Raw genomic sequence first — 15,727 nt, 5'->3', positions numbered from 1 at the left:
TCAGATAAGATGGGCAGTTAGGAAGACCTTTGTATAAACATATACACTAAATGAAAGAGAGAAATGCATGACAAATGTTTTCAGGGAATAAAATACATACAGGTAACTGCCAAAATTATGGAAACACTTGAGTAAATGAGGGATAAAATGTATATTGAAAGCAGGTGCTTCCACATAGGTGTGATCCCTGAGTTAAAATCAATTAAAGCTGCAATATGTAGCTATGTGGAACCTGACCAAATTCACATAGAAATGTGACATATAGATCTGTCATTCTCATTGAAAGGACGTCTTAGAAGCGGAAGATCTGTTCTATGTGTTATTTCTATGCTTCCCGTTTTTACATTTGGTTTTTGTGTCTTTTACTTTCGGTTTTGTACACTAGCTTCAAACAGCTGAAAATATAATATTTTGTTATGGAAAATATATTTCACAGCGGTTTAGATGGTACAATGGTACAATTCTCTACACTACACTTGCTTGTTTTGTCACATAAACTGAAATAAGGCAAACTGTTAGAATTTTAGCAACCAGGAAATGGCGGAGCGATTTCTGCATAGTGCGTCTTTAACATCCCATCATGCTTAGGTTCATGTATAAAAATGCTGGGCAGGCCATTATTTTGTCTACCATGGCTATGCCCCTATAGGATGACAATGACATGTGGTCATTGAATGGTTTGATGAGCATGAAAGCAATGTAAACCATATGCCATGGCCGTCTGTCATTAGATTAAACTCAACTGAACTCTTATGGGAGATTCTGGAGCGGCACCTGAGACGGCGTTTTCCACCACCATCAACAAAACACCAAATGATGGAATTTCTTGTGGAAGAATGGTGTCGCGTCCCTCCAATAGATTTCCAGACACTTATAATATCTATGCCAAGGGACATTGAAGCTGTTCTGGCTCATGGTGGCCCAACTCCCTATTAAGACTTTGGTCTATTCTTTATTTTGGCAGTTACCTGTAGCTAGCTACTGTATAGGGGAGTTTAGTGCCAGGCCAGCAGTGGACGTTTTTGATGTAGTGTGTGAGATAGATCTGGGGGAAAATAACTGGAACACAATGTTGTCAGGCCACTTTGTACTGGTATCGGCATGACAACCCCTCATCTTTCTCTATTCCTGTTGATACTCAAGGTCACAGCAACCATCAAAAAAGCTTCACAGTTGTGTCAGACATACAACTGAAAAAATGAAAATGTGATTTTGTCCGAGCAGTGAAAGTTACATGGGTCAGATGAGTATTTTTATAGACAAGATTGGAATGAAAATGTCAGAAGACAAGGGGAGGAAAATTATCTAGATATCTGGAGGTTACATTTTTTTATTTGGCACTCTGCATTGTGAGATATTTACCTGCCTATCCAAATGCTACTTATCTGGTGTGTCTAACCATTTCTTTCTCCTTCCTTCCTTCCTTCCTTCCTTCCTTCCTTCCTTCCTTCCTTCCTTCCTTCCTTCCTTCCTTCCTTCCTTCCTTCCTTCCTTCCTTCCTTCCTTCCTTCCTTTCCTCTCTCCTTTTCTCCTTTACACCTTCCCTCCCCCCACAGCGCCGACAGAGGTGGTCTTCTCGTTTGACGTGGGTAACGGCCCCTTTGAAGTGCGGGTGGAGACAGGCGATGTGGCACTAAACGACGACAGGTGGCACCGTGTTCGAGCAGAGCGGAATGTAAAAGAGGCTTCGCTGCGTGTGGACGCTTTCCCCAACGCCACACAGAAGGCCCCCGCCGACGGTCACATCCATCTGCAGCTCAACAGCCAGTTATTTGTAGGTAGGAAAACACTGCTGTTTCAGACCACTACCTATCCCTCCCTCATTAGAGACAGAAATAAACCAGACCCGGGTTAAAATACTATTTGAAATCCTTCAAATACTTTAAGCGTTTGATCTAGCCTGCCCTGGGAGTGCCAGTTGGGCGTGGTTTGCAGTTGTGGGACTACTATGTCAGTTCATAAAGGCAAACTCAAGCACGCACAGATAAAGTATTTGAAGGGAATTTCAATAGCATTTGAACTCAGGTCTGTCATTAAGAGGAATAAGCATGCGTGATATAAATGGCTCAGTGAGAGGTGCTAGGCTTCCTACATTCACCTGCCCTATCCACAGGGAGGGACTTCTGTCATTTGTAATAATGCCGTTCTTGTCTGCTTTCCAAAAGCTACCTTATTCCCAATATAGTGCACAACTTTTGACCAGAGCCCTATGGCCCCTGGTCAAAAGTATTGCTCTACATAGGGAATAGGGTCCCAGTTGGGACACAGCCTTCGAGTTGGGGCACCCTGAGATTCTTCCTGTTTGTCTCCACTCCCTCCTTCAGGAGTGTGCCAGAGAGCAATTCAGAGAAATTAAGCCATTTGTGGCCGTTTTCTGTTTCCTCTGTTTCCTCTGCCGGTGGTGAACAGGGACTATGAATCCATAGCTTCTAAATATAGATAGCGGTAATTCCAGATGGAATTGGTGTTTGAAATATTGTGACATTTCTCTCCTTTTTAAAAATGTTTGATCAGTACAGCATAGTTCAAGAGGTAAGTTAATAAGAGAACGAGAAGGCCCTGCTTCCAACAGTAAGATGCAGTGGATGCACCACCTATAAGAAGCAGCCGCAGTCATAGTAATAGTTTGAGAATGCTCATACATTCTCAAACAATCTTGCTCTCAGGCCATCTGTCCATTGATATGCATTTGCTTGAAGCTAGGTTTAATAAATCTATTCTGTACCTACGTCAGACATCTATATTGGGACAATTCTTTGCCTTCGGACAGGTTCTGATAAAACTATATGGAACCTCATATAGAGCCTATCAGTACCATTGTGCTGGTCTTCAGTCTGTTTTCGCCCCAGACTATTCCAATGATTTAAAGAAAGTTAAAGCTAGGAAAAACAGGCTGTTGGAAAACACTTTATCTACAAGCAAATATTGAGGATGCGTCTTTCGGTCTGTTATATCCGCAAACATCCACTTTGCTGGAAAAACGAACAAACAGTGGATGCAGGCAGAGTCAGAATGAGGCAATGAATATTGTTATGTTGGATGTCTTTAGCCAGTAATCCCTTACAGTGCTTATGAGGGACGATACTGTATGTAAAACCTACAGATTGTCATGGGGTTCATAGGAAGTATGCCTCTATTGGTATTATGTGTCACAGTTTGATAAATACACATTTTATGATTTATATTCAGAACGTATATGTAGAAAACGCTTACAGCCCCTCTCCTGAACACTAACTTACAGCCCTCTCTAACTCTTAAAACAAGTAGCCTACCTACCCCGAACAAGGTGTCAGCATGCTTAAGTTCGGCTAGTATAGCTTCCTCAATAGTCAACATTTTTCTAAGATAACTCAAGAAATCTGTCATTCAGTTTGACATTTTTTTTTTACATCTAACTAAGATGTTTTGCGCAGAATTTTTCTATAAAAAAAATTGCATTAAAACGAGTCTTCTCTCGTTGAATGACAACAAAGACTTACTCCTTACTGTTGACCAATCTCCGACAAAGGTGCATAGACTTCGGCTTTGAAGTCCATCTTGCCTCCAGAAAAAAATGGGTGTGTCCGAACAGTCTAAAAAACCCTCATGGAAGTCCAAAACAAACAAAAAGATCATTTTTTTTGTCATAATATATGCACAAACTCTACCAAACTGTTTCGGTTGGGAAGCATGCAGACACCTTAAGCCTGACTCCCTGACCCTGCAGAGAGCAGAGGTGGGGAAGGATCCCCATTGTTTACTGGTTACCCTGTGTCCCCCTCTGGAGCTCTTTAGTTACATGCCACACGCAGTGACCTCAGGGCATCTGTCCAATAGGCAGGTGGGAACGGGACATGTATAAAAGCACAGTCCAACCCAGTCTGGGCTCAGTCTTATATTTTTACATTTGAGATTTTAGTCATTTAGCAGACACTCTTATCCAGAGCAACATACAGCTAGTGCCTTCGTCTTAACATAGCTAGGTGGGACAACCACATATCACAGGCATAGTAAGTACACTTTTCCTCAAAGTAGTTATCAGCAAAGTCAGAGCTGGGGGGGTAGAGACTCTGCTGTCCTAGCTTCAGGGGGAAGCTAGTTCCACCATTGGGGTGCCAGGATAGTCTTCAGCAAGCAGTGGCAGAGTGAGGAGCTCTCTCATAAATCTCTGCCATACAGCTGGGCCACAACCCACGGACCAATTATCCTGCAGCCCTGGAATATCCCAACACACTGTAGTGTTAGTGTGTCTCTGACCTATGTGAGTGCACTGCACTGGGATAGGGTACTTTATGTCTGGTTGTACTGTAAGCTTTTATGTAACTATTTGATAGCCATTCCTGCCATAGGCCTTAAGATGTCAGCCCCCATGGCTTTATCCAACCTGCTACCCTAACCTAGCATGCAACTTATTACCTATGCTAGTTGACCCTGTATATATACTGCTCAAAAAAATAAAGGGAACACTTAAACAACACAATATAACTCCAAGTCAATCACACTTCTGTGAAATCAAACTGTCCACTTAGGAAGCAACACTGATTGACAATAAATTTCACATGCTGTTGTGCAAATGGCATAGACAACAGGTGGAAATTATAGGCAATTAGCAAGACACCCCCAATAAAGGAGTGGTTCTGCAGGTGGAGACCACAGACCACTTCTCAGTTCCTATGCTTCCTGGCTGATGTTTTGGTCACTTTTGAATGCTGGCGGTGCTTTCACTCTAGTGGTAGCATGAGACGGAGTCTACAACCCACACAAGTGGCTCAGGTAGTGCAGCTCATTCAGGATGGCACATCAATGCGAGCTGTGGCAAGAAGGTTTGCTGTGTCTGTCAGCGTAGTGTCCAGAGCATGGAGGCGCTACCAGGAGACAGGCCAGTACATCAGGAGATGTGGAGGAGGCCGTAGGAGGGCAACAACCCAGAAGCAGGGCCGCTACCTCCGCCTTTGTGCAAGGAGGAGCAGGAGGAGCACTGCCAGAGCCCTGCAAAATGACCTCCAGCAGGCCACAAATGTGCATGTGTCTGCTCAAACGGTCAGAAACAGACTCCATGAGGGTGGTATGAGGGCCCGACGTCCACAGGTGGGGGTTGTGCTTACAGCCCAACACCGTGCAGGACGTTTGGCATTTGCCAGAGAACACCAAGATTGGCAAATTCACCACTGGCGCCCTGTGCTCTTCACAGATGAAAGCAGGTTCACACTGAGCACGTGACAGACGTGACAGAGTCTGGAGACGCCGTGGAGAACGTTCTGCTGCCTGCAACATCCTCCAGCATGACCGGTTTGGCGGTGGGTCAGTCATGGTGTGGGGTGGCATTTCTTTGGGGGGCCGCACAGCCCTCCATGTGCTCGCCAGAGGTAGCCTGACTGCCATATATATATATATAGCTATACTGTGTGCTATGTTAGCCAATACTGCTAACCTCACTAACTCTAGTTGACCTGTACATCCTGCGTTTTCTTTTTTCTTTTTTTCTTTAACCTTTATTTAACTAGGCAAGTCAGTAAAGAACAAATTCTTATTTACAATGACACGGCCTAGGAACAGTTGGTTAACTGCCTTGTTCAGGGGCAGAATGACAGATTTTGACCTTGTCAGCTCGGGGATTCAATCCAGCAACCTTTCAGTTACTGGACCAACTCTCTAACCACTAGGCTACCAGCCTAATAGGATGTTATGCTACAACCTTCTACTGGCTGTATACTATGCCATGTTCATTGCTGCTATACTGTTATATAGCTATGCTATTACCGCTAGCCTATGCTACATAGCTACTAGCATCACTGTTATTACTGTTGTGTAATTCATTCCCCTTTCTGTTCCATTACAGAAACCACTATCACTTTCACTTCCACCTAGTCCACTTCCTATTTACTATGTGTGTGCGCCTGTCTTGAGCGTGGCAATAAAGGTGTGTTCTGTACATCTGTGTCCTACTTGTGATTTCCGTCCTCTTACCGGAATGTGCACCTATAATCTGAACCGGCACTTCTATCGCAGATCACCACATGGTGGCACTCTTTTTCAGTACACATCTTATGATGTGGCAACACACTGTGAACCACTACTGTCGCACACATCGGCATGCCAGTAGATGAACACACCATCTACAGTTAGCTCTACAGTTAGCCTGACTGCCAAAATGAAGGCAACAGCAACATAAAGTGTCTTAATAAGGCGTTGGGCACCATGAGCTAGAACACTTTTAATGCACCCTAGCATAGATTCTACACGTGTCTGGAACTCTATTGGAGGGATGCAATACCATTCTTCCACAAGAAATTCCATAATTTGGTGTTTTGTTGATGGTGGTGGAAAACACTGTCTCAGTCGCCGCTCCAGAATCTGTGTTACATTTTTTTGAGATCTGGTGATGAGGGGTGTAGCGAATTTGGTATCCTTAACTTTAAGAAAAATCTGTAATGGAAAAACAATGTTTTTTTTTCGCTACAAAATAAATCACAGTTCAGCTGGCTCTCCTGCTCTTTCTCTTCGCTAATGATGCAAGTGTGTGTTCGGTCTTCATTCTGTTGCATGTAGAATATCCTAGCCTATTCATTGATGATAGATAGGCCCAACTTTACTGAAGTTGCGAGACATTGCAAGCCAATACATTTTGAAATACAGCATTCCATTGCAAGATACAGCTTTTAATTCCGATAGATAGGCCTAGTGCACGGTTCGAACTCTCTCTGCCTGACAGCCGACCTGCCTATACTGTGCCCCTCCCCTCCGTCCCTCACTAGCTCTCTATGAAAGATGTGAGTCTTTGGGTTCTCTTATGTATTGCAACTAATCAGTCTCCTCTGTTCTAAAAATACAGACTCTTAGGAGTTGATTCCTTGCAGAATATGTTTTCTTTCCACTAAATGTCTTGGTAAGTCACGGTATTTAACAAACTTTAAAGTACTTTTTTTAGCAGAGAGTGGTCTGCTCGCATCCCTACTGGTGACTGAGACGGCCATGGCATATGTTTTACATTGTTTTCATGCTCATCAAACCAGTCAGTGACTACTCGTGCCCTGTGGATGGGGGCATTGTCATCCTATGGGGGCATAGACATTTTAGCCAAAATAATGGCCAAAATAATGCATTTTTATATATGACTCTAAGCATTATGGGATATGAATTGCTTATTAACTCAGAAACCACACCTGTGTGGAAGCACCTGCTTTCAATATACTTTGTATCCCTCATTTACTCAAGTGTTTCCGTTATTTTACCTGTTGCTTGTTTGTTGATACTGTGGCTTTCAAGTATACCTTACAAAGCATTCAACTCACTTTATGTTATAGGATTACTGAAATATGAACTTTACAAAATATTCAATGCACAAATGTTAAACTGTAGTATATTTTCTGAAATATTTTTGTAAATATTCTGGGATCTCGCTGGGGCTGCGAGTTTAGAACTGACCTGTATTTGGTTTAAATACACCGACTGCCCCCTGAGGTTTATTTCCTCTGTCTCTGTCTCTGTCTCTGTCTCTGTCTCTGTCTCTCTGTGTCTCTCTCTGTCTCTCTCTGTCTCTCTCTGTCTCTGTCTCTCTGTCTCTCTGTCTCTCTGTGTCTCTCTCTGTGTCTCTGTGTCTCTCTCTCTCTCTGTGTGTCTCTGTCTCTCTCTCTCTTTGTCTCTTTGTCTGTCTGATTTGCCTCGGGTCACCATTCCAGTACACCAGAATCATGACCTCATTCTGATGCACAATTACCCAAATGTGATTATATCCCATCGGGCAGTTACCCAAAGTCCGTTCTGCGATGACCAAATTACAGTTTATTCCAACTCAATAATATTTGATTTGACACATACCTAAAAAATGCTTTAACAATGTAGCACACTTGCCAGGCCGTCATTGTAATTAAGAATTTGTTCTTAGTTGACTCAACTGGGTAAATATTATTCTTTTTTGTAGGGTTTCTTTGCTTAAAATGTTTTTCAGTTGCAGCATCAGTTAGTCTACAATGAGAAAGTGACATTATTTCTTACATTATATTTGACTAAAGATTTGACAGCCTGCCTAAGACATGCTTCAACATTGTGTTACTGCTTTGTAAAAAATGTTTTAAAAAAAGAACGTTTTTCAGTTCGAAGAGAACTCACAGACAGACCCAGAGAGTCTTGCTTTGCAGGGGGAGAGGCTCATTGATTCTTTGTTGTGAAAAGCCCTGCCTGAACTCCAAGAACAATCTGAACTGCCAGCTCTGAAGTATGGGGAGATGCCAGAGAAGAGAAAGAAAAGACAAGGAGGAGAGGGAGGTTAGCAGCCAGAGCAGTGGCAACAGACAGGCAGCTGATAAAAGTCAGCTCTCTGAATGTGTTTTCCACCCACAACTTTGTTTTCATCCCCCAGTCGTAGTTTAAATGGTTTATGTACTTTTCAAAAAGTGTTGACAAAGTTATGTTCTCGGGAGCGGCAGGCGGGCGGGCGGCTGGGTGACGTGTCAAATAGCTCTAGTACGTGCCCCGTAACAGGGCGGCCAGGTGTTGTGTCACATAGCTCTGGTACGTGCCCCGTAACAGGGCGGCCAGGTGACGTGTCAAATAGCTCTGGTACGTGCCCCGTAACAGGGCGGCCAGGTGTTGTGTCAAATAGCTCTGGTACGTGCCCCGTAACAGGGCGGCCAGGTGTTGTGTCAAATAGCTCTGGTACGTGCCCCGTAACAGGGCGGCCAGCTGACGTGACAAATAGCTCTGGTACGTGCCCCGTAACAGGGCGGACAGGTGTTGTGTCACATAGCTCTAGTACGTGCCCCGTAACAGGGCGGCCAGGTGTTGTGTCAAATAGCTCTGGTACGTGGCCCGTAACAGGGCGGCCAGGTGTTGTGTCAAATAGCTCTGGTACGTGCCCCGTCACAGGGCGGCCAGGTGTTGTGTCACGTAGCTCTGGTACGTGCCCCGTCACAGGGCGGCCAGGTGTTGTGTCATGTAGCTCTGGTACGTGCCCCGTCACAGGGCGGCCAGGTGTTGTGTCATGTAGCTCTGGTACGTGCCCCGTCACAGGGCGGCCAGGTGTTATGTCACGTAGCTCTGGTACGTGCCCCGTCACAGGGCGGCCAGGTGTTGTGTCACATAGCTCTGGTACGTGCCCCGTAATAGGGAGGCCAGGTGTTGTGTCACGTAGCTCTGGTACGTGCCCCGTCACAGGGCGGCCAGGTGTTGTGTCAAATAGCTCTAGTACGTGCCCTGTAACAGGGCGGCCAGGTGTCGTGTCACATAGCTCTGGTACGTGCCCCGTCACACAGACTATGAAGAAATAGAGAAAGTAGCATAAAGAAACGGGAACAAAGCGGTTGGCTGCTTTGCTTTGTGTGTTGGCAGGAGGTACAGAAGTGTGTATGTACTGTACATACACTATAGGTGATCTTACTTATCCACTAGACTTGGAATTTCAGATAGAGAAACAGGAACAATGGGTTTTTACTGTGTGCTGTATTGGGTGTTGACAGGTGGCACAGCCTCCAGAATGAAAGGCTTCCTGGGGTGTATCCGCTCGCTGCAGCTGAACGGGAGGACACTAGACCTGGAGGAGAGGGCTAAGATCACGCCCGGGGTGAGGCCGGGCTGCCCGGGACACTGCAGCAGCTACGGGGAGCTGTGCCAGAACCAAGGGAGGTGCGTGGAGATGTACAACGGCTTCTCCTGCGACTGTGGCCTCTCAGCCTACGCAGGCCCCTTCTGCCAGAGAGGTAAATAGACCATGAGCATCACATCAACCTCTAAGCTCTGAGGTTCTGGTGATCATCTCATCAGCCACGTGAGAGGATGTGACGTTCATGTTGATGCAGTCAACACAACACCAGAGGACATGTTCATATGTTATTACACTACAATCCATTCTAAAACATGTTCATGGTTACAGTATCTTAACTGACTTGCCTAGTCAAATAAAGGTTAAATAAAAATGTGATATATATAAAACAATATTAAACTAATGAGGTTTAGCCTACTGTTTTTAATTCCTTTATTGTAAGGCTAACATACGGTTAGCTCTACAGAACATATTTATAGCTACATTTTTTGTAGTCATTTGATTTTGACCCTTAGTAGCTTCCTACCAAGGAGTGGGCATTTTATTTAACCTTTGTTTTGACAGGGAGTCAATGCAGAGACCAAGGTCTCTTTTCCAGATGAGCCCTGTATAGCACCACAATACACATCAAAATACAATAAACACGTTAAACTACACATTAACATACACAATAAGACAGCACGTTATTATACACAACTGTACACGAAAAGCAAAACACAATCATAAAAAAACACATTCTTTGGTAAAAAGGTATCCTAGCAACCGTCTGAAATGCTCTAGAGGGTCCAAATCTTTCCAGAACAGCAATTTAGAATGTTTTACATATTAAACGATGACGATCAAAAGGTGAAGAATCCATATTATTTCAGAGGACCCTCTTAGCGAGCTTGAGTTAAAACACGACTTAACATGCACTTACCAGCTGTGTGAGCTACATCAAGAGCTTAATAATATAGGAGTGTTTTCTGTACACCTTTTGATGTCTCTGAGTCATCGCCATCAGCAGGTCAACTGTATGACGCAGGCTGGAAAATTGGATGTGTTAAATAATTAATAAGAATGACTTGGACCACTTCCTGGTAGAAGCGGTCAGTAGTTATGGTGGCGGTGCTGACTGACACAGTAGATGTGGTAAAGGAGACAACGGAATACAGAGGTTCCATTGAGCAGACTTGCGCACATTCAACAAATCTCTTCTAACAAAGACGATATTCGTCAAATGTCATGATGTATGCATTGTAATAGGCCCACAATGTGGTTACTTACACTACATAGCCAAAAGTAGTGCTCATCAAACATCAAACCTGCTCATCAAACATCTCATTCCAAAATCATGGGCGTATGCAGTTTGCTGCTAAAACGGTCTCTACTCATCTGGGTATGCTTTCCACTAGATGTTAGAACATTGCTGCAGGGACTTGCTTCTGCCAACGATGTTGGGCGATTAGGCCTGGTTCGCTGTCGGCGTTCCAGTTCATCACAAAGGTGTCCGAGGGAGTTGAGGTCAGGGCTCTGTGCAGGCCAGTCAAGTTCTTCCACACCATCTCAACAAACCATTTCTTTATGGACATCGCTGTGTGCTCAGTGGCATTGTCATGCTGAAACCGAAAAGGGCCGTCCCTAAACTGTTGCCACAAAGTTGGAAGCACAGAATTGTCTAGAATGTCATTATATGCTGTAGCGTTAAGATTTCCCTTCACTGGAACTAAGGGGCCTAGCTCGAACCATGACAATCTGCCCCAGACCATTATTCCTCCTCCACCAAACTTTACAGTTGTTACTATCCATTGTGGCAGATTGGTCAACCAGACTGCCAGATGTTGAAGCGTAATTCATCACTCCAGAGAACGTGTTTCCACTGCTCCAGAGTCCAATGACGGCGAGCTTTACACCACTCCATCCGACACTTAGCATTGCGCATAGTGATCTTAGGCCTCTGTGTGGCTGCTCGGCCATGGAAACCCATTTCATGAAGAACCAGACTAACAGTTGTTGTGCTGTAGTTGCTTCCAGAGGCAGGTTGGAACTCGGTAGTGAGTGTTGCAACCAAGGACACATTATTCTACATTGTAGAATAATAGTGAAGATTTCAAAATGATGAAATAAGACATATGGAATCATGTAGTAACCAAAAATTGTTAAACAAATCTAAGCAGTTACCTCAGCTGTACACAATAGGTTCATTAGAGTTAACTGCACCTCAGATTGCAGCCAAAATAAATACTTCACAGGGTTCAAGTAACAGACACATCCCAACATCAACTGTTCAGAGGAGACTGCATGAATCATGGTCAAATTGCTCCAAAACTAAAGGACACCAATAAGAAAGACTTGATTGGGCCAAGAAACACGAGCAATGGACATTAGACCGGTATAAATCTGTCCATTGGTTTGATGAGTCCAAATTTGAGATTTTTGGTTCCAACCGCCATGTCTTTGTAAGACGTAGAGTAGGTGAACGGATGATCTCTGGGAATTGTTCCCACCGTGAAGCATGGAGGAGGAGGTTGATGGTGTGGGGGTGCTTTGCTGGTGACACTGTGATTTATTTAGAATTCAAAGCACACTTAACCAGCATTGCTACCACAGCATTTGGCAGCAATACACCATCCCATCTGGTTTGCACTTAGTGGCACTATCATTTGTTTTTCAACAGGATAATGACCCAAAACACACCTCCAGGCTGTGTAAGGGCTATTTGACCAAGGACAGTGATGGAGTGCTGCACCAGATGACCTGGCCTCCACAATCACACGACCTCAATCCAATTGAGATGGTTTGGGATGAGTTGGACCACAGAGTGAAGGAAAAGCAGCCAACAAGTGCTCCGCATATGTGGGAACTCCTTCAAGACTGTTGAAAAAGCATTTCTCATGAAGCTGGTTCAGAGAATGCCAAGAGTGTGCAAAGCTGTCATCAAGGCGAAGGGTGGCTACTTTGAAGAATCTAAAATATAAATATATTTTGATTTGTTTAACACTTTGGTTACTACATGATTCCATATGTGTTATTTCATGGTTTTGATGTCTTCACTATTATTCTACAATTTAGAAAATAGTATAAATAAAGAAAAACACTTGAATGAGTAGGTGTCCAAACTTTTGACTGATACTGTACATGTCAGTACATACACACAAGTAGGTCACAAGGGGAGAGGTGTTGTGCCGTGAAGTGTTGCTTTATTTGTTTTTGAAACCAGGTTTGCGGTTCACTTGTGCTATATAAGATGGAAGGGGGTTCCATGCACTCTTGGCTAAATAATACTGTACGTTTCCTTGAATTTGTTCTGGACCTGGGGACTGTGAAAAGATGTCAGTGACTTCATTAGCTGTCTTCGCTGATGCATGTATGGTTGAATCATCAGCATTGTTAGGTTCTAATTCTTAGAGTAAAAACTCGACGGACACTGAAAGCTCAAACCAAGTTTATTCTTCCCAGAGGATCAATACAGCTGCATTAGACAAAGACATTTTCACACAAGCACTGATATTTAACCCTTTCTCTTAGGCTGATTCTCCTCCTACCATCTGAACAAACATTGCATCATTACTGCTAGTCAGGACACTAAGTGATACGGGCCATAAACTTTTCTTTCTCCCTTAACGTGACCTGACCTGACCTCGACCCCCTTCATCACTAATCCATGGCTCTCTCCCCTTATCAATGCCTGCCACGTGATCACTTTCCCTACATTCAGTACATTCCAAACTTAATTGCCCCCACCATATGGGGGATTTTAAATCCAAGATGGCGTAGCAGTGCAGACGTGGTTTGCCGTCCTCTCGTGCACTTTTGCATTTTTCATCTTTTTTGTATATATTTCAATGTATTTTCAATCTCTTTTCCATTTTTATAATTAAATATACCTTCCGGTAACCCGCCTCACCCAATGTGACACGGATCCGCTATTTTTTAGACCAAATAGCCAGAACCTCCATCAGAGACTAGCCATCAGAAGCTAACCAGCTAATTAGCTACTAGCTATTTTAGCCATTGCTAGCCATTGTTAGCCACTGCTAGCGGCCTTTCCTTCTGCACAGACACCAGCCATTTTTTTTGCCAGGATAATACTTGCCAGCATCGGACTGTTTTCTCCACTACAACGCCAGATTCCTGCCGTAAACCCTGGAGCATTACTCCTAATCATCACAGCTAGCTAGCTGCCACCGAGTGGCTAAAGTGGCTAATTCCCCGGCCCCGAAGCTAGCACCAGTTAGCCGCGAGCCAGGTGCATCTCCCGGCTAACAAATGAAATTACTACAACTACAATTACCTCTTTCACCATCTGGTCTGGACCCTTTGTCGACACGGCGCCCCGCCGTACCACCACGACTGGTCCGCCGACTTAACTCCAACCGCTGTGCCCTCAACTGGCCTTTGCCGGACGTCGGAGCAGACACTTCTACTTACCCCAGCCTGCTAACTTTAAACGCTGTGTCTCCCGCGTTCTAGCGTAGTAACGACTATTGCGCGGCTTCCCTGTTCCATCTATTGCTGTTCACTGGACCCTATGATCACTTGGCTACATAGCTGATGCCTGCTGGACGGTTCATTAATCACGCTACTCCATTTTGTTTATCTGTCGGCCCCAACTCAGGCCCTGTGTGTAGTTAACCGACCCTCTCTGCCCATTCATCGCCATTTTACCTGTTGTTGTTGTCTTACCCGTTGTTGCCTTAACTAGCTCTCCCAATCAACACCTGTGATTGCTTTATGCCTAGCTAGTTTACTGCGGAGCCCCTAATCCCACTCAACATGCCTCAGATACCTCCTTTGTCCCACGTCCCACACATGTGGTGACCTCACACAGCATAACTATCCTGTACAGAGATGCAACCTCTCTTATCATCACTCGGTGCCTGGGTTTATCTCCACTGTACCCTCACACCACAATACCCCTGTCTGTACATTATGCCCTGAATCTATTCTACCATGCCCAGAAATCTGCTCCTTTTATTCTCTGTCCCCAACGCACTAGACAACCAGTTTTAATAGCCTTTAGCCGTACCCTCATCCTACTCCTCCTCTGTTCCTCGGGTGACGTGGAGGTTAACCCAGGCCCTGCGTGTCCCCAGGCACTCTCATTTGTTGACTTCTGTAACCGAAAAAGCCTTGGTTTCATGCATGTTAACATCAGAAGCCTCCTTAAGTTTGTTTTACTCAATGCTTTAGCACACTCTTCCAACCCTGATATCCTTGCCGTGTCTGAATCCTGGCTTAGGAAGGCCACCAAAGATTCTGAGATTTCCATACGCAACTACAACATTTTCTGTCAAGATAGAACTGCCAAAGGGGGAGGAGTTGCAATCTACTGCAGAGATAGCCTGCAAAGTTCTGTCATACTTTCCAGGTCAATGCCCAAACAGTTTGAGCTTCTAATTTTAAAAATGAATCTCCAGAAATAAGTCTCTCACTGTTATAGACCCCCCTCAGCTCCCAGCTGTGCCCTGGACACCATATGTGAATTGCTTGCCCCCATCTATCTTCAGAGTTCGTTCTGTTAGGTGACCTAAACTGGGATATACTTAACACACCGGCAGTCCTACAATCTAAGCTAGATGCCCTCAATCTCACACAAATTATCAAGGAACCCACCAGGTACAACCCTAAATCCATAAACATGGGCACCCTTACCCTGACAAACTTGCCCTCCAAATACACCTCTGCTGTTTTCAATCAGGATCTCAGCGATCACTGCCTCATTGCCTGCATCCGCTAATGGGCCCGCGGTCAAACGACCACCCATCATCACTGTCAAACGCACCCTAAAACACTTCTGTGAGAAAGCCATTCTAATCGACCTGGCCCGGGTATCCTGGAAGGATATTGACCTCATCCCATCAGTCGAGGATGCCTGAGAAAATAACTTCTTTAAAAGTTATTTTCTCACCATCTTAAATAAGCATGCCCCTTTCAAAAAATGTAGAACTAAGAACAGATATAGCCCTTGGTTCACTTCAGACCTGACTGTCCTCGACCAGCACAAAAACATCCTGTGGCAGACTGCACTAGCATCGAATAGTCCCCGCGATATGCAACTTTTGAGGGAAGTCAGGAACCAATACACACAGTCAGTCATGAAAGCGAAGGCTAGCTGTTTCAAACAGAAATTTGAATCCTATAGCTCTAACTCCAAAAGGTTTTTGGACACTGTAAAGTCCATGGAGAATAAGAGCACCTCCTCCCAGCTGCCCACTGCACTGAGGCTAG

The 15,727-nt window shown here is 44.5% G+C and overlaps 1 protein-coding gene across 3 annotated transcripts in view; it reads left to right on the top strand.

Annotated features, from left to right (window-relative positions):
• LOC115149369 (contactin-associated protein-like 4) overlaps positions 1-15,727 on the top strand; it is a 203,596-nt gene that overhangs the window by 166,285 nt on the left and 21,584 nt on the right. For all 3 annotated transcript variants that reach the window (XM_029692183.1, XM_029692184.1, XM_029692182.1), the window contains exons 17-18: positions 1,557-1,778; positions 9,435-9,674. In XM_029692183.1, the coding sequence (XP_029548043.1) occupies positions 1,557-1,778; positions 9,435-9,674 (462 nt within the window). The remainder of the gene's footprint in view (positions 1-1,556; positions 1,779-9,434; positions 9,675-15,727) is intronic.

The sequence above is a fragment of the Salmo trutta genome, chromosome 15, assembly GCF_901001165.1.
Source record: "Salmo trutta chromosome 15, fSalTru1.1, whole genome shotgun sequence".
Taxonomy (NCBI): domain Eukaryota; kingdom Metazoa; phylum Chordata; class Actinopteri; order Salmoniformes; family Salmonidae; genus Salmo; species Salmo trutta.
Note: the sequence above shows the minus strand (reverse complement) of the source record. Positions and strands in the feature narration are given on the sequence as shown.